The sequence below is a fragment of the Misgurnus anguillicaudatus genome, chromosome 20 (assembly GCF_027580225.2).
Source record: "Misgurnus anguillicaudatus chromosome 20, ASM2758022v2, whole genome shotgun sequence".
Classification (NCBI taxonomy): Eukaryota; Metazoa; Chordata; class Actinopteri; order Cypriniformes; family Cobitidae; genus Misgurnus; species Misgurnus anguillicaudatus.
Window position 1 is genome coordinate 38,586,905 of NC_073356.2, and position 18,520 is coordinate 38,605,424.

The 18,520-nt window shown below is 38.2% G+C and overlaps 3 protein-coding genes across 4 annotated transcripts; 2 read left to right on the forward strand and 1 right to left on the reverse strand.

Moving 5' to 3' along the window:
* Positions 1-47: 47 nt before the first annotated feature.
* nup42 (nucleoporin 42) lies at positions 48-4,931 on the reverse strand. Of its 2 annotated transcripts, XM_055220188.2 has the most exons (8): positions 4,671-4,931; positions 4,112-4,328; positions 2,333-2,421; positions 2,032-2,108; positions 1,790-1,876; positions 1,582-1,646; positions 1,391-1,530; positions 48-562 (listed from the first exon to the last, which is right to left on the reverse strand). In XM_055220188.2, exons 1-8 carry the CDS (start codon positions 4,780-4,782, stop codon positions 120-122), a joined length of 1,230 nt encoding a protein of 409 aa, XP_055076163.2. In that variant the 5' UTR covers positions 4,783-4,931; the 3' UTR covers positions 48-119. The 2 variants fall into 2 exon arrangements, with proteins under 2 accessions (XP_055076163.2, XP_055076162.2); XM_055220187.2 differs by having other exon boundaries at positions 1,391-1,646; positions 4,671-4,929.
* A 673-nt stretch (positions 4,932-5,604) lies between these two features.
* cyp51 (cytochrome P450, family 51) lies at positions 5,605-10,277 on the forward strand. The gene is made up of 10 exons (XM_055220186.2): positions 5,605-5,887; positions 6,350-6,448; positions 6,530-6,706; positions 6,907-7,033; positions 7,292-7,466; positions 7,542-7,661; positions 7,793-7,988; positions 8,085-8,180; positions 8,276-8,444; positions 9,528-10,277. Exons 1-10 carry the CDS (start codon positions 5,738-5,740, stop codon positions 9,734-9,736), a joined length of 1,518 nt encoding a protein of 505 aa, XP_055076161.2. The 5' UTR covers positions 5,605-5,737; the 3' UTR covers positions 9,737-10,277.
* Positions 10,278-11,726: 1,449 nt separating this feature from the next.
* LOC129455466 (4-galactosyl-N-acetylglucosaminide 3-alpha-L-fucosyltransferase 9) lies at positions 11,727-18,124 on the forward strand. Its single transcript, XM_055220197.2, has 2 exons — positions 11,727-11,858; positions 16,331-18,124. Exon 2 carries the CDS (start codon positions 16,336-16,338, stop codon positions 17,479-17,481), a length of 1,146 nt encoding a protein of 381 aa, XP_055076172.2. The 5' UTR covers positions 11,727-11,858; positions 16,331-16,335; the 3' UTR covers positions 17,482-18,124.
* The last annotated feature ends 396 nt before the right edge of the window (positions 18,125-18,520 follow it).

Genomic DNA, 18,520 nt, shown 5'->3' on the forward strand with positions numbered 1-18,520 from the left:
TTATAATGGCTCACTGTAAATACAGTAAAAGTTCAAACACCAGCACACAATGTATAAACATTTTTATTCACAATGCATTTAAAACACTAAACCTGCTCCCAAAGCCCCCAGAGTCAGTGTTAGACCATGAGCAGGTCTACTGGAGGTGGTTTAAGGGGGATTTGTCCCAGTGTAAAGCGTTTCGCTGTGAACTCCTTCAGTTCTTCAGCTGTCAGATCACTGCGGGCTGTAAAAAGTTTGTCCCCAGCATCACCAGAGCTCCCAGTATCTCCAGCAGCAGCAGCACCAAACAAACTGCCACCGCTGCTCGCTGCTGATGAGCCAAACCCTGTGCCAAAAGCACCTGCAGACTGGAAACTAGGACCAGCAGACCATCCGGGTGCACTTGTATTGGGTTTATTCTCAGTGGCTGGAGCAGCGAAGGAGAAGGTGGATGCTGATGGAGGCTGAGCGACCGCTGTGCTGCCAAACCCTGATGCCTGCTGTGTATTCACTGTGCCAAAGCCACTTCTGGGCGGAGCAAAGCTGAAAGTGTTACTGCTCTGAGAGCTGGAGCCAAACCCTGAGAAAACAATATTATGGTTAGAAAAGAAAATGACATGCAGTCTGTCTGAATTTGGTTGGGTTCTGACTACTAATGTTGTTGTGATTTGATGTTTATTCATTTTCTTTATGTGCACAGATGAATTATATATATTTAATCTAGGAATGTGTTTTCTAATCCTAATAATGCATATTTTTGACCATTTAAACACTGTGATGAGCTGCAGTACATTTCTTGTAAGCTCAGAAAAGTGTAATGAATTTATCAATAAAGTTCAATGTTTTCGTAATTTAAAGTTGTTGTAGTTCAGTTTCAATAATGTTCTGTCTGGACTAAATGTTTAAATGTTTAGTAATAAAAGTTACGTTATGTCAAACTATATATTTTCATGACACCTTTGATACTCAAGTATTATTAAAGTTCCCATGAAATCAAAACTGACTAGTCATATTTTTTAATGGAATATTGCAGAGTTCATTATAAACATTATTTTTTTATTCAAGTGCCTTCATAAACTTTAATCAAAATCTAAAAGTGTACTTTCACACTCTTGTAGAGATTCTTTGATGACATCTGTTTGATGGCTTGGGCGGGGAATCTGTTAACCCCGCCCCTCTGCAGCGAGTTCCATTTCTGAATGGAACACCTACTTTTCTATATCCAATCAATTCACAGTGGAAAACAAAAGCCATGCCCACTATATTCCTCATGTGATATCTCGTTTCACTAAGAAATATGTCACAATATGAAAGTTCCTGTTCACAAGGACTTTAAACATAAATCTAGATTGAAATTTTCAGATGCGGTTGCACAATTTTCAGATTTTATGCACAACCACCAACCCACCTCCTGTTCCAAACCCTGATGATGATGCTGATGTGGATCCAAACCCTGTCCCCGATGTTCCTGACGTGGATCCAAACCCTGTCCCCGATGTTGCTGACGTGGATCCAAACCCTGTCCCCGATGTTGCTGACGTGGATCCAAACCCTGTCCCCGATGTTGCTGACGTGGATCCAAACCCTGATGTTGAGTTGAACCCTGAGCTGGACGACCCAAATCCGTGTGATGATGTCTGACTCGAGTTGTTAAGCTCTGATATCTGAGAATCACATGCATAACAACATGATTTATAGAAGAGCTGTTTATTTATCTGTCCTCAGTTCTCCATGTTTCCGTCATTACTGAATGTCACTAACAGATGCCAGAAAAATACTTGGTTGAGTTTTGTCAACATAACCTTACCACACTCATCTGAGTGGACTTGTTCATGGTTTTAAGCTCCTGAACTCTGGTCTTCCACTGGTTGGCCAGCTGCTGTATGGAGTTCATCTATAACAAACATAACAGAGACTATTTTCATCTGCATTCCTCTTAATTAGATTTAAATTAAATAAATCAATAAATAGGTGTAAATAAAAACTTCCTCAACAAAACAGAAGTGCAGATGCTACATGGAAGTCAAAGTATAAACATCATTGTCTTACATATGTCTGAAGATCTCCAGATGCCCTGCTGGTGTAATATTCCAACCTCAGTTCTTCAGGACACAACTCAACAAATCCTGAATAAAATAATTCAATAAAATATAATGTAAGAATGTAAGATGTGTATTTTTGTCTTTTGCACCCAGAAACACACATGAAAACAACAACTGATATTTTCCTTTCAACATTGTTGGGGTGACATGGGATTATTTGAAAAAAGAAAAGCAAGGGTGCCAATATGTTTGGTCACAGCTCTACTGTTTACTGATCAATTTGTGTTGAAGCTGTTTGTTAAACCCACCTGAGATTTGGGCGCTGAGCACAGAATAACATGAAAACGGCCACTGACCAGAACTCTGCCAGCTCTCCATGTCAGCCTGGATTGTATCGCTTAAATACAAAATATATACATTAAAAACACAAAGAGGGCATAAATATTATGTGCAATAATTATATAAGCGGCAATTAAGAACAAGAGTCTGTAATAAAGGATAACTGCAGTGGATACTGTTATTTAGATTGCATTAAATCTAAAAAAGCCACATTGTGATTTTTAGATCAAAATAAACAGATGTTCAGTATACAACGTGCTCATTAACATTTTCTTCAGTTCAGAACATTGAAGAGCAGTAAAATGTCACACAGGTAAATGTGTATGATTTGTGTGATTACTTCATAAACAAACTAGCAGACATAAAGCTCTTCTAAAGTAAATAGGTGTGGGGCAGGGTTATGGAAAAGCAGAGGGTGAAGCAAGGCGAAGTGGAAGTAGGACAGGGCTAAGCAGAGGAAGAGGTTGGAGCAGGGCGGAGATAAGCAGGAGCAGAGGTTGGAGCAGGGCCGAGTTAAGCAGGAGCAGAGGTTGGGGCAGGGTGAAGTTAAGCAGGAGCAGAGGTTGGAGGAGGGCAGAGTTAGGCAGGTGCAGAGGTTGGAGCAGGGCGGAGTTAGGCAGGTGCAGAGGTTGGAGCAGGGCGGAGTTAAGCAGGAGCAGAGGTTGGAGGAGGGCGGAGTTAGGGGCCAGTCACACCAAAAGCGTCTTTAAAAAAAGAGCAGTGCGACGCGGCTTTTCATATTGGTAAGCAACCACCGAGTCAGCTGTCTTGTCAATCAAATATTGAGGCGTGAGCGCTCTTTTACTGTTAACTGTCATATTAGCAGAAACTTTAAAAAGACGGCGCTTGCTCTGACCTTGTTTGAGCATGAGAGGTGCACAAACACGCAGGAGAGAGTGAGCGAGTGGTGTCCGGTTCTTCAAAGCAACTGTAAACTTCCCTCACCACAACGTAAGGCCCGCCTCTCCCCTCATTCGATTGGACAATGGAAAGACGTGAATGACGTTGGGCGCTTCACCGCTCTCAGCGCTCCTTCAAAAACGCATGTGCGACAGGCGGCAAAAAACCGCAAGGCGCTCGGCGCGCATAAACAGCACGCAAACGCGCCCTGCCCATAGAATATCATATAAAAAAAGGCGCCTGCAACTGCCATAAACGCTTTTGGTGTGACTGGCCCCTTAGGCAGGAGCAGAGGTTGGAGCAGGGCGAAGTTAAGCAGGAGCAGAGGTTGGAGCAGGGCGAAGTTAAGCAGGTGCAGAGGTTGGAGCAGGGCCGAGTTAAGCAGGAGCAGAGGTTGGAGGAGGGCGGAGTTAGGCAGGTGCAGAGGTTGGAGCAGGGCGGAGTTAAGCAGGAGCAGAGGTTGGAGCAGGGCGGAGTTAAGCAGGAGCAGAGGTTGGAGGAGGGCGGAGTTAGGCAGGAGCAGAGGTTGGAGCAGGGCAGAGTTAAGCTGAGCTATGGTTAGTGCGAGGCGGGACTAAGCATGATTGGAGGTTGGAGTTGAGCAGAGTTAAGCGGAAGCAGAGGTTGGAGCAGGTTTAAGTGGGAGCAGAAGTTGGAGCAGGGCAGAGTTAAGCGGAAATAGAGGTTAGAACGATGTGGGGCTAAGTATGATTGGAGATTGGAGTAGAGCAGAGTTAAGCGGACCGAAGGTTGCATTTTTTTTTTTAAACTGTAAAAATTATTTTGGTTCATTATGAAACTATGACAGGCCTCTTACTATTAATAGTAAACACTAAAGAAGCACTTACACATGCTTTATATTGTCATCTGCTGATGTTTGTCCACCTTTATCTGTGTTATTCTGAGAGTTTAGTGTGGAGAATCTGTTCTGGGTGGAGAAGCTGAAATCTGAGCTTTTCGCATCTCTTCTGCCCCAGTTGCCACCATCACGAGAGAATGTAGAGGGTTGAATGAATTCATTACCAGACCGCTGAGATGGGTTTACCCACACACGGTTACCAAACCCTGTAGAGAAACAACCAACACAAGTTAACAAACTAACACTTGAGAGGTGTCTAGAGTAGACAAATAAAACCAGAAATACAAGAAACACAAAGGCCAGCGTTAAGATACAGAAATTCAAAGGTTAAATTTTATTGAAACTGCGTTTGCTAACATCACTCCAGCTATTGATGATGTCAGACAAAAAGGAAAGTAGATTTAGAGTTATTACATGATGAGTGATTGACATGAACTTGTTTTAAGGAATCAAATGCTGTTGAATTTAGCTGATCTCATTCATGCCAAAGTTAATGTTGTTTACATCAATGACACACTGAATAGTGAGAGTGTGTGTTTGTGTTTAACCTCCTCTGCTGGGCTGCTGGTTTCCTCTGTAATCTCCGCCTCTCGGATGCTCATTCCAGCATTTATCTCCGTATCTACAGCGGCCTTGAAGAAAAAAATTGCACACGGTCATTTTTTAAATGTATAAACACAAATCACACGCTGAAACTGCTACTGCTGCTGACAGTTCCGTGCACTTCCTCCTAACTTGACGTCAGACGCACAATTCGACGTAAAGAAACTCTTTCAAAATAAAAGTTTGAATACAAACATTACAATCCTTGGATTTTAACAGCGCGTCCTTTAAACATAAATTGTGTGAATGTTTATATACGAATATTTCTAAATGTCGCACACTAATAAGATAGAAGGTAAAATGTTGTTAATGTTTTACATATATTAATCAAAGTAATTATTAAAGGTTTATATATCTTTAATGAGTCTTAAAAGTATACATAATGTATATTAGTTTATTAGTTTATTAGTGCTAGGTAACCATAAATGTAATTACTTTACTAAGTATTATAAACAGATTATAATCATGAACTGTTCATTAATTCCACATTAATGTAATAAGATATTTTATAAAAACTACTCTCACTGAGCTACATATAAGCATCTAATTTAAAAAAAATCTTCCACCAAATAGTATCTCGGTAAAATTGTTTTATTTAGCAATGAAATAATAATTTGCCAGTTTCTGAAAAGCTCAGTCCCAGTGGGCTCGTGCAAATGGACCAAACACAGCGCGGGTGACATCATATAAGCAGACATCAGTTCAGGTAACACCATCCAATCAGCGTACAAGAACACGGACGCGGAGCATGGAGTTACTTGACGGACAAACCCAACTGCCCAATGAGCGAGCGGTTCACATCAGGCGGGGGCGGAACCTTTTGAACGGTTAATCGAATGCGCTGCAGAGGAGAGGAGAGGGACGTCGCTATAAAACAAAATTAAGTCTGCGTGGTTCCACTTTGCGCTCCTGCGGGTCAACATCACAGATTTAATTGCAGACGTGTATGACTGAAGCGTCCTAATCAGCTTTTTATTTTTATTTATTTATTTGATGAAATAATACAATTAAGATGACGATATTTGAGATGAGCAGTCAAGTTCTGGAGACCGCTGTGGAGAAATTGAGTCTGACGTCACTGGTGCTCGCGACATCAGTGTTCACACTCACTGTAGGATATCTGAGCAAAGTGATGTTTAAAGCCCAGAACACAGGAAACACAGTGAGTATATTTCATACCTGACCTTCATACAGTGAGAACTAACTTACATTATCTGACCCTCACAGTATGTTTTTATTTAAGCATCCATTGCTGTAAACTGTGACGTCATACACTATTATTGTATATTCACGAGCCACCCGTGTGTGTTTGATATTTTTGTATCTATCAATCTATTCTATATACCTGTCTACCTACCTACCTCTCTACCTACCTGTCTGTCTACCTACCTACCTACCTAACGTTATCTATTTCTGTTTGTTTGCATGTTTGTCTATTTATCAGTGTTCTTCAGTCTGTCCATCCATCCGTCTATGTCTGCCTACCTGTCTATTGCAAACCATCACACTATGCATGCTGTGATATTTTGATACATCTTGCAGCTTTATCTGTTTGTTAGTTTGGTATAATTATATCTGCCTGTCGAATAATAAAAGTTAATATCAGATTCTTTCTTTTCCTCAGAAATATCCTCCTCATATTCCGTCCAGTGTTCCTTTCCTGGGTCACGCTGTGGCCTTTGGCCGGAGTCCTATAGAGTTTCTGGAGCAGGCCTATGAGAAGGTCAGTGACACCTGGACTAATCTCTATAGACCTATAATTCATCTGAGCTCACGCTGATGATCTGAATGTTTATTTCTGCAGTATGGTCCAGTGGTCAGCTTTACCATGGTTGGAAAAACCTTCACGTATCTGCTGGGCAGCGACGCGGCGGCGTTGATGTTCAACAGCAAGAATGAAGATCTGAATGCAGAGGATGTGTACGCGCGTCTCACCACGCCTGTGTTTGGCAAGGGGGTCGCGTACGACGTGCCCAATCCTGTAAGATCACCCTTCAGTGACCATTTGACTGTGTCCTAGTGAGCTTGAACAGCACAGGTTTATAGTCATGTTGTATAATGCTGTCTAGGTAGTCTGCACACACACAAGCCTGTGAAAATCATTAGTTGTGTGTCACTGCACTTAAAAACATTATGAACAATAAACAGTCTAATGTTGTGTATGTGTTTATAATCACACAGCTGTTTCTGGAGCAGAAGAAAATGTTGAAGACAGGACTAAATATCGCTCAATTCAAGAGACATGTTGAAATAATAGAAGAAGAAACCAAAGATTATTTCCAGCGATGGGGACACAGTGGAGAGCGAAGTAATAAAACAAAACCATTCATTTTACAAAACAATTTATAACTAGTATAACTAGTCTGTATGTTTTAAAACTATATTTTTAAATCAAATAATACATCAACAACTTATTTCTGCACCATTGATGTCATTAAAAGAAAGTGCACAACTGTTTAAAACAAGTCTCCATATTGAATTATTAATGAATAGAAAACAAGTTTTCACAAAATGATACACATCAGCTCTCATCTGTACTAAACCTGATCCATCTGTCTCACATCAGATCTGTTCGAGGCTCTATCGGAGCTGATCATCCTGACGGCCAGCCGTTGTCTGCACGGCCGTGAGATCCGCAGCATGTTAAATGAGAGAGTCGCGCAGCTGTACGCAGATCTGGACGGTGGATTCACGCATGCGGCCTGGCTGCTGCCCGGATGGCTGCCGCTCCCCAGCTTCAGGTGCCAGACATCGTAAACGTCATGAAAGACAAACGTGTGGTCACGACAGTTTGTAATTCTGCCCTGTGTTTTCAGACGGAGAGATCAAGCGCACGTCGAGATCAAAAAAATCTTTTATAAAGTCATCACGAAGCGCAGAGAAGCTGAAGAGAAAGAAGATGATATCCTGCAGACACTCATAGATGCCAGATACAAGTACGTCACACACTACTGTTATTATCTCTATCTTAACCAGCATACTAGAGATTTCAAGTATGAAGAACACACTGCGTGTGTGAAGACGTGTCAGTCCATTAAGATGAACGATCTGTTTGGTGTTTCTGTAGAGATGGACGCTCTCTGACTGATGATGAGATAGCAGGTATGTTGATCGGTCTGTTATTGGCGGGACAGCACACATCTTCTACCACCAGCGCGTGGATGGGCTTCTTCCTCGCTCGTGACCGAGCTCTGCAGGAACGCTGTTACACTGAACAGAAAACTGTGTGTGGAGAAGATCTCCCACCCCTCCACTATGATCAGGTGAACACATCAAGAAATACTCACTGAAGGTCACTGTCAGAGAAACATGCAAAGAGTTTGCTTTAACAGATCATTTTTTGTGTTTTTTATGATCAGCTGAAAGATTTGAGTTTATTGGACCGCTGTCTGAAGGAAACATTGAGACTTCGTCCTCCTATAATGACTATGATGAGAATGGCCAAAACCCCACAGGTCTGTGAAAGATCAACACAAACACAATGAACACAATGTCATATTTCTTTTGACTGTCCTGTAAGTTGAGTTCTGATCTGTGATCTGTTTAACAGACTGTAGGTGACTACACCATCCCTCCAGGACATCAGGTGTGCGTGTCTCCAACAGTTAACCATCGGCTTTATGATAGCTGGTCTGAACGTCTGGAGTTTAATCCCGAGCGATATCTGAACGACAACCCTGCAGCCGGAGAGAAGTTTGCTTATATTCCTTTTGGTGCAGGTGAGTTTAAAGCAACACTATGTAGTTTCCATGTAAAAATGACTTACAGCTCCCCCATGTCGTTGAAAAGCTCAACAGTGCCTGGTATCAGACACTTTTCTGTAGGCAGGGGGAGGGGGGGGGCTGTGTGCTCTAGCCTCCACCGCCACCTTTCAGAGTGTGCTTGTAGCAGCTAGGAGGCTGCTCAGGTTGCAGCAACAGTACAATTTGTCCAGTTAAAAGTTGTTCTATCACTGAAATAATTTTAGATACATTATTTAAAGGTAAAAAAAACTACAAAATGTTTTCAGCTGCTGAGAATGTTTACTGGATATATTTACACTGACATTTATAGCAGAATGAATCTCTTAACTGGTGTAGTCACTTTTTAAGTGTGGGGAGGTGGAAATGTGATAACTGGGATTTTTTTTAGTCTAGAAGCATGTGGTCTTGTTTTAAAAAAGACACTTTAAAAAGTTTCACAAAAGTAACTGGAGGTGGAAACAGTACATTAAAAAATGTTATAGCAGTTTACATTAACTTAAATAAATAAAATAAAATGAATGCAATTAAGTATATATTTATACATAAAAATGAGGTTTGTATTACACTTTTAGTGGTTTTACCAACAATGGCCACTAGGTGTCAACGGTTTGCTGCATACTCTTGTCACAAATCAATAAATTACTGTCACTGCATTATTATTACTGCTAAAAGGTTTTGAAATATTTCCAACGATATATCGTTGTTGTTTTTTGTGTGACAGATTATAATTTACATGCAAAATATTGAAGTGATGAAGTGAACCAGTTAAGGGGTTAAATGGGAAAGAGGCAGAAAAATAACAATATTTCCATTATGGTCCACTGTATTAAAAAGGTTTCAGACGACAGGAAATCACAGATGTATCTGTGAGAAATCAGTGAGCTATATGAAAAATACGATAGAAGTTAATTCCTAATCAACTGAGCTTTTATAAATCTAGTAAAGTATTTCTTACATCACAATATACAAAGCAGAGAAAAACAAATCATTGCAATGTTAGTCCCCCCCAACATCATGGAGGCCTAGTTTAAAATTTTGTTTTTGTTTTCACTTTTACAGGACGTCATCGCTGCATCGGGGAGAATTTCGCTTATGTTCAGATTAAAGTCATCTGGTCAACTTTATTAAGACTTTTTGACTTTGAGCTGGTGGATGGACACTTCCCTCCTGTCAACTACACAACTATGATTCACACACCTGACAATCCCATCATCAGATACACTCGCAGAAACGCACAACAACGATTTACAACTACTACACAACACTAACGTCATGTGTATTATTAAGCACCAATGAAAACAGGCTGTGTATCTTCATTTCTTCTGACAGACTCTTTATTGCTGTGTTTCTTTTTCGGCGTGTACCCAAAAAACATCTTAAGCTTAGAAACAAAACATTTGAAATGACACCATGTAGTGCTTTATTTTTCTGAGGTTTAATTACACAGAATTTGATAAATTATATATTTTATAAAACTGGAGCCATTCCGCACCCCCCAGTTTTAGAAGCACTGGTTTAATGACAGTTCTGTACTCTAAAAAAGGATGTGTTCAATTTTTACACATTTTTATGTGTTATGCTATTTAACACATTATGTGTCATTAGTGTTTATTTTTACAGAAAAATCACAAAAAAAAAGAATTTCACATATGAAAAAACAACACATGTGATCACACGTGAAATGTGTGTTTTTGAAATAATTTTGTGTGAAACCCCATATGATCACATGCACATAATGTGGTGACAATTTTTTTAAAGGTGATCACATATGGACAACATGTCGCCCCATCCACTGATTTCACAGGGGATTCACACAAAAAATATAAAAAAAAACACACAACATTTCACATGTGAAACTCATGTGACTTCTGTTAGGGAAGATGAATAAAAGTGACAACACAAGTTGTGTTAAAAGTAACACAAAATGTTCAAGTAATAACACTGATTGTGTTGTTTTTAACACATGCAATTTTAGAGTGCATCTTTATTTTTATATGATTGTGGAAAACAAAAAGCTATAATGTTTGTGTAAAGTTTGTTTAAACAATAAAGTGAATGTCAAACAGAAATGGCAGAGTTGTGATGTTTTTATGTGGCTGTCCTTCAGACTTCTTATTCGAGAGTGCATGATGCGAAGTCTTTCACAACATGTAGCCCGGTCATATGTGTGGTTCGTAATTTCAAAATATGTGTTCTGCGCATCGAGTGATCCTGTGTGCATCATTCATCAGATATCTTTAAAGGGGACTTTTCCATGTTTAAGTTCTATTATTGGGTCCCCAGTGCTTCTATCAACCTAAACAATGTGATTAAGATCAACCCAGTAACTTAGTTTTGGTAAACCATTCTCTGCAAACATGTGAAAAAAAAGATCATTGAAATTTGGCTCCCCTTGTGATGTCAGAAGGGGATCTTATTATAATAATAATACCGCCCCTTAATCTATCCAACCATGACATTGACATTTAGTGCATAGATCAGCTCATTTGCATTTTAAAGGACACAGTCACGGCACATTTTTGCTCACACCTACAAAGTGTCAATTTTAACATGTTTTAATAAATGATCTATATGCTATTTTAAACAAAAACTTCACGCATATGTACTCTGGGGACAACAAAGATATATTTTATCTTAAAAAAGTCTTCTGAAATGTACCCTTTAAGATTTTCTTTACACATTCACAAATCTAAAGCATTGAATGCAAACAAAAAGGCACTTTAGTATAAAATATGTTTGTAATCAGGTAGGTATATAGATAATATAATATGAATAAAGTACTGATATTTACTCCAGAAGAAGATCATTTCAGCAGTAAATGATGTAAAAGTATCTCTATTCAAACTCATTTTGGAAAGAAGTAAAGTAAAGTTATAAATAAATGTTTGATAAAGCAGAAACAACGTTCAAGATAATCTTCTCTCATCATGTCATCAGTTAGATTTAGCAGATGAGATGATTTCACACCGTCTTCAGCTGATACATCAGAAGTCTTCTCATCCACTTGAATGACTCTTATAAACAAACACATACATGTATGCAAAACACAAAGTCAAAGGCAAAATCTGAGACTCGCTCAAACCGTCTGAAAGCTGTTTGCATAGACCTTTGCATTGAGTTTGCATTAGAAGACTTTTAGAAACATTATTATTTTAAAGTCTAATGTAAATATTACATTTATATGTCAATGTTTTATTAAACAGAAACACCGATCAAATAGCACGAGCCTCGGGTGTTTATTCTTGTGTCTGCTGATCTATTATATTTACAAAGCGGTGAAGGGGCGGGACAAACACTTACCCGGGTCCTTTCTGTCAAACTTACTGAATATTTTATGTTTGGGTGTGTTTGACAGAGGTGATGTTGTGGAGATCCTACAGAATAACACAGGTAAGAGGCTTTACTTCATATCAAAACAAACTGAACTTTCGGAAGCTGTTTTTTTTAGCTTTGATTGTTTAGACGATGATGTGAGACTTCTGTGTGTTAACATTATTTATTAATTTAAACACATTGAAACATTTTTGCAACATTGTAACATTACTGTTTGAATTCATGTCTACATATTAAAAAAATATTTATTATTCATAGTTAGTTTATGATGATGTTAACTTTAACATGTGCGTCAATATAATAAAGTCTTACAATAATGAATTGTTTGTCCAGTACAGTGGGGGTTAAAGGTCAGTTTGAATGTATCTGGGTTTGGTCAAGAAAGAGATAAAAGACTATGGGCCAGATTTACTAACAGGAACCTCCAGCACAAACCATCATTTTGGCTTTAAATAAAGACTGTCAGGATTTGACACGTAGTGAATAATCACTGCTGAGGTGTGCTCTAGTTGTTTTTGTGACTGATCTTATTGCATATGCATTTCTAGAAGTTTCCCCCTTGCCAATATTAACCATACTTTAACTACACTTTTACCACAAAAATTGTTAGTTTTTGCAAGGGCCCTTTTAGACTCCATAATTTATGGGAGATTATTGAGATAATTCACTCAATGTGATTTAGTAATATTTGCGCGTGTGATATATTACTGGTATGTGTGCCAATAATTAATGCAGAAGAAAGCACATCTTAAATCATTTTGCGCTTGAAATGGCTGCATTTGTTGCTGATAGGAGAGTCATCGCAAAGATCAGAGAGCGCACGGTACAAGGCAGAGGATTTTTTAACACGCAATGCCAGAGGAACATATTATTCAAACATGTTGTTATTTTATATTTGCTGGATGAAAAATGAAAGAGGAGTCACTAGAAAGTGTTTCAAAACTTCTTGCAAACCTTCATCTTTTTTTCCTCCATTTTTTGGGTATGACCCAAAAGTTGGTCATTATGGAGATCAGCTGTTCTGTCTGTTTTATTGAATTTATGCCTTTTTAGTAAATAACAGATTACCACTCCCATTAGCACTTTTGTAATTGTGCTCTCATGCTAATTTGTCCCGTCTAGTAAATCTGTCCCTTCAGGTGTGTGACAAAGTGTTGGCCCCTTCCAGATTTTTTATGTTTTTGCATGTTTGTCACACTTTAATGTTTTGGATCATGAAACAAATTTAAATGTTATTCAAAGGTAACAGTTAACAGATAATAGCAGTTTTTAAGTGAAGGTTTTTATTACGAAGGGAAAACAAAATCCAAACACACATGGCCCTGTGGGAAAGTGTTTGCCCCCTGTTAAAACCACACCCAGTTAGCCACACCCAGGCCTGATTACTGCCACGTCTGTCAAGAAATCACTTAAATAGGACCTGCCAGACAAAGTGAAATAGACCAAAAGATCCTGAAAAGCTACACATGTTAAGATGCGAAGAAATTCAGGAAACAAATGAGAAAGAAAGTAATTCAGTCTAGAAAAGGTTATAGAGTTTTAGTTTAACAATGTCTTTGTCTCAAGCTGTGTATAAAAGGTGGCCTGGCAATGTATTCAGAACTTTTCACACTACGGTGTGTCTCTGATTGCCAGGTATGATTTGAATTTGTGACTTTTATTTTCTATTTTAGTTATATTTTATTTTGGATGTAAATGTTGATATTCTTGATTGATGAATTTGAGTAACCAAATTAAAGTGTAACCTGCATGGCAAAATAAACTGGTATTATTGATTTATTTGAATTCTTTCAGAAATTATTATTTCCAGTAGATTAGAAGGAGTCTGGTATTACCGCAAGATTATTCTGTCAGGATATGATCACACTGGTGTTTTGATGGTCAAATGTAGCATGGGGCACATTCATCAGGACTCTCAGATTTATGTCTATCACCTGACTTAGCAAGTTGCATGATCGTTACTAAAGGAACTATTTTTATGATCGGAGCAAACATGGAGCGGCCAGACGTAAAAGTATTAGTTTACCCGGCAACCTCTGACTAAGATCAGGCTGACAATTTTGTGTCTGTGAGATATAGGCCGACGTATACTCTGTGCGATATTGGGTCCAAAATTAACGAATAACTAAGACTATGGGAATGAATAAATAAATAATCAAATATCTAAATTATGATCAACAGATAATTGGAATAATGCACCAAATTCTTACTATATTAAATTGGAGTCAGATTTAGGGCTGCCACAATGATTAAATAATCGTCTCATCGCAATTGTTTGACCTCATCGCGATGATTTCAAATCACCGCAATGATTGCACAACTCTCTAAAAAACAGAAGGGGGAGCTGTAGTGCCTATATAAATGAGACGGTATTGGATGGTGTTCCTTAACTGAAAGTGTAATGTGATACATTGCAAAACCATTCAATAAAGTGAAAAAAAACAGCATTTAAAGAAATGCTGCGAGACTTTGATAAGCAGTATCAACTACACTAGTCAACATTTGAAGTGGATCAGAAAATTTCATCCAAACTTTCAAAGACAATAATGGGTATTGGGAATTGGTTTTAAGACCACTTTTATAAGAGGTTTTGATCCACTTCAAATGTTGACTAGTATATTATCATTAAAAAATTCATTTTAAATATGTGTTGTGTGTATTGATATTCATTGCTAAGTAAACCTCGCAAAATATTTAATTTAAATAATCACAACCATGTATAAAAATTATTTCATGAACAAACACAATGTATGAGAATTAAATGTCAAAGCAATAAAATAGTCAATTAATCGTTATAAACGGCAAAGCCCAAAAACAGGCAATTAATTGTCATAATCGTCACAATTTATTAGGCAATTAACCGTCAGCCAAATTAACAACGCAAACACTGAAACTGAGAAGAATGCCCTTAAAGGAATAGTATGTAAGAAATGTATATCAATTAATCATAAAATGGCCCTGATATGTCACTGGAAATTAAGAAATCATTTTCATTTAACTCTTTTGCCGCCAGCGTTTTAATAAAAAGTTGCCAGCCAGCGCCAGCATTTTTTTCATGATTTTCACAAAAGTTGAATGCCTTCCAGAAAATGTTCTTCTTTAAATATATAAACATACAATATACCAAATGAAAGAACAGACCCTCTGCTTTCAAACAAAAAGTTTCTTCCTACCTTCAGTGGTTCTTTTGTAATCAGCTTTTGAATATGGGTAGGTTTCTGCAAAAACACCACATTTTGTGCAAAAAGCAGAGACGGACATACAGCCGCTTGCCATAGGGCAATACTTCCGGGTTTAAAAAGTTGCGGAATAATAGCGGTATTGCGGAAATACTCGTCATTGGCATGAAGCGTTTTCTCTTGATTGACGAGATATCTCGTTGATATCTCGTTAAAAAAATGGAGTTGCAGCCCTCAACTGATGTTTATGTTGTCATGTTGTATATTGGCCACCAGTTTTGTTATTGTAATACCAGTTTTGGCCACAATCCTACATACTGTTCCTTTAAAGTTTTTTACACCAGCCAGTCAAACATGTTCAATTTTGGCACACACGTTTCTCTAAAATGGGACGAAATTGAACCAGGAGACTTTGTCACAAGACACACCAGATCTCACGAAGCCCATTTTAACCCTTAACTCAATTTTGACCAAATGCATAGTTACTGCATAAACCAACAGTCATCTTATTACAAAGGGGCCGCAATATTTTATTGTATATAGAAATATGTATACTTGCTTGTCTGTGGTGCACAGTGTGGTCCGAGTGTGTTTGAACGTCTTAGGCTTTCAGATGTTTGCTGATCCTCATGACAGAGTCCAATTCACAGCATTTGCATGTTGAAAGAGTAGATGACCTCCAAGTTTGTCTGTGTAGGAAGTTGTCCTGAGGTGTTCAGATTGCTAGATTCATTTTGCCATGCAAAGAGGAGTTTGTCCCAAAGTCAAAGAACAAAGGAGGTCTGCTTACTTTGAATAAACTTTTATTCTCCACAAAAACTGCATTTTTGACATGAATTGTCAGTACTGTGGAGAGAAATACAATAAATGTGGTGAAGAGGGTTCATGTAAGTAAACACTGATCTCCTGAACAGTCGGTGACTTCACAAAATTATCATTTACAACAAAACAACATCAATATTATAAGAGCTGAAACCTGTATGATATTTTATTAACAAATATTTAAAGGGGTCATATCATGCAAATCTGACTCCAATTCGATTTTCTTTATATAGCGCTTTACATGAATAGATGCAAGAGAAAACACAGAAAAATCAATAAGGACAGAGTCAATAATAAGACTCGTATGGGTTTGGTTCATTACGTACCTGCAATATCTCCTGCTGCGTCTAAACTTTAATCCTCTCCATCCAAAGTTTTTTAGATCACATCTGCATCTATAAAGTCACGCATTTACACAAGAGACAATCTTACTCTTATAGATATTATATGAACCAGGATGACACAAAAACTGTATTTTATGGCTCAATGAATTAAAAAACACTTTTTCTGTTCCTTTCTCTTCTGAAGGTTAGATGATGGAGATTCAAAGTTCTCGTAAGAAGAACATCTTCATCTCTATGCTTTTCATATCATGTTTCTCAGCCATCTTCTACTTGTACCACAAATCAACACTAAACTGGCTACAGCATCCAACGTTTCATTTTTACAAGCATAACACCTGGATCAATGCTTTTCAAGCGTCAAGACAGAACAACAACAACACTGTTACTGTGAACCAACCTTTAATAGAAAACAAATTAAAACCCACAACACAAACACAAGAGACCCTCCTGCTGATCTGGATGTGGCCCTTTGGGGATAAGTTTGATTTAGGATCCTGTAGTTCAGTCTTTAGATTGGAGGGTTGCCGGTTAACTGATGACAGAAATCTGTTTAGTGAAGCACACGGCGTCTTGTTTCATCACGGAGATATGGACAACGACTTATCAAATATGCCGACTCAAACTCGACCTTCCTTTCAGAAATGGATCTGGATGAACATGGAGTCTCCGAGTAACTCAGCACTGTATTCTTACCTGAACGATCTGTTTAATCTGACTGTGACTTACAGACGAGATTCTGATATCATGATCCCATACGGACGAATCTCACAGAAAAACAGCCTGGACAGATTTCAACTACCACACAAGGAGAAGTTAGTCTGCTGGATCGTAAGCAACTGGAAACCAGAATACGAGCGCTCCAAATATTTTCTCAACTTAAAGGAACACATCAATGTGGAAACCTATGGTGATGTTTTTAATAGACAGATAACCAATGAAGAGTATTCAGAGTTGGTGTCCAGCTGTAAATTTTATCTGTCTTTTGAGAACTCCATTCATCCAGATTACATCACAGAGAAACTCTTTAACCCCATGGCCGTTGGCACCGTACCGGTGGTTCTCGGCCCATCCAGAAGAAACTACGAGAAATTTATACCGGGCAGTGCTTTTATACACGTGAACGACTACAAATCTGCTGAAGACCTCGCTGCACATCTAAAGTATCTGGATAAAAACAAAGAGATGTACATGAAGTATTTCAGCTGGAGAGAGACGTTTGTTGTGAGCAGAACCGACTTTGGTCTTGAACAAGCCTGTCACGCCTGCGATTATATCAGAAGAAACAGAAACTACAGAGTGATGAACGATCTCATCAGCTGGTTCTGGGATCTTTAACATTAGGACAGATGAGAGATCAAATAAACACACATGAAATAAAGGCAACAACACAACTGAATGATGAGATGATGTCACTTACAGTCTTAGGAGAAAAACTTTCATTCATCTTTTAAATAATGAAAAGTATTTCTTTTTATGTTCCACTGTTGGGTCTGAATTTGGTCTTTTTATAATATTAAGTTTCTATTGACAGGTGTATCTGTTAACCTTATAAAAGTGTCTGATATGTCTCCTTCAGTAGCTCTGTGTGTATGTAAACAGATCTTATGTTTGAGTCTGTATCAGATGAAGATAGAGAAGTGTTTTATTCAGTATGGACCTCCTGTAAGAGTCATATATGGTGTTATTCTTATTTTGTACACTAAGTGGAGTATTGAGTTTGGGAAATGTATAAAATAGGTAAAGAGAAAATGCTGCACAGGTGCGGGTAATGTGCATACCAGTTTTGACCGTGAGATTGGTGCTGGGTAGGAAAATTCATTGAAAAGCCATATGTAAGATCTGTATGAATTTTTGACTTTGTAAACCCTTTTTTAACATTTAAACCATATGTGAATAAACAAAATATAAAACGTGAGCATCAAGATATGGACATTGTTATTGGTGCACGAGTCAAACAGCATGTGCCCACAACCTCTGTGAGTGACTGATTGGCAGTCACCGCATCACCTGCAAAACGTAACTGCAACATCAATAGTAAAACTTCTGACTAAACGCTAGCATATATCACTAACTCAGCAGTCACAAATTAGTTTTTAGTATTGTAACAACAGTGTAATTAGTTTAATGTGTAATTTAATGTTGGGAGTGTAAATCAAGACTGTAACGTCACAGTTGGTGTTATGTTGTGATTGGTTTGTTTTCCAGCGCTCTTTTGCATGTACAAGGTTTACATAAGAAGGATGAAACAATCATGTTTGAGGCTCATGATATCTCATTACCATCTACACAACTCTTATTATTCATCTATGACTACATAAATACAGTTTTACATTTGACAATTTCCACGACAAACATATGAAGAGTTTGGTTCCAA

Bases quoted from the DNA above. Each gene is read 5' to 3' on its own strand.
- nup42 (XM_055220187.2), bottom strand. From the start codon at position 4,782: ATGACCGTGTGCAATTTTTTTCTTCAAGGCCGCTGTAGATACGGAGAT. The intron at 4,329-4,670 runs GTTAAACACAAA...GTTTCTCTACAG, and splicing joins CCAGCAGCCCAGCAGAGGAG to GGTTTGGTAACCGTGTGTGG. The intron at 2,422-4,111 runs GTAAGTGCTTCT...TTTGTATTTAAG, and splicing joins GATGACAATATAAAGCATGT to CGATACAATCCAGGCTGACA.
- cyp51 (XM_055220186.2), top strand. From the start codon at position 5,738: ATGACGATATTTGAGATGAGCAGTCAAGTTCTGGAGACCGCTGTGGAG. The intron at 5,888-6,349 runs GTGAGTATATTT...TCTTTTCCTCAG, and splicing joins CCCAGAACACAGGAAACACA to AAATATCCTCCTCATATTCC. The intron at 6,449-6,529 runs GTCAGTGACACC...TTATTTCTGCAG, and splicing joins TGGAGCAGGCCTATGAGAAG to TATGGTCCAGTGGTCAGCTT.
- LOC129455466 (XM_055220197.2), top strand. From the start codon at position 16,336: ATGATGGAGATTCAAAGTTCTCGTAAGAAGAACATCTTCATCTCTATG.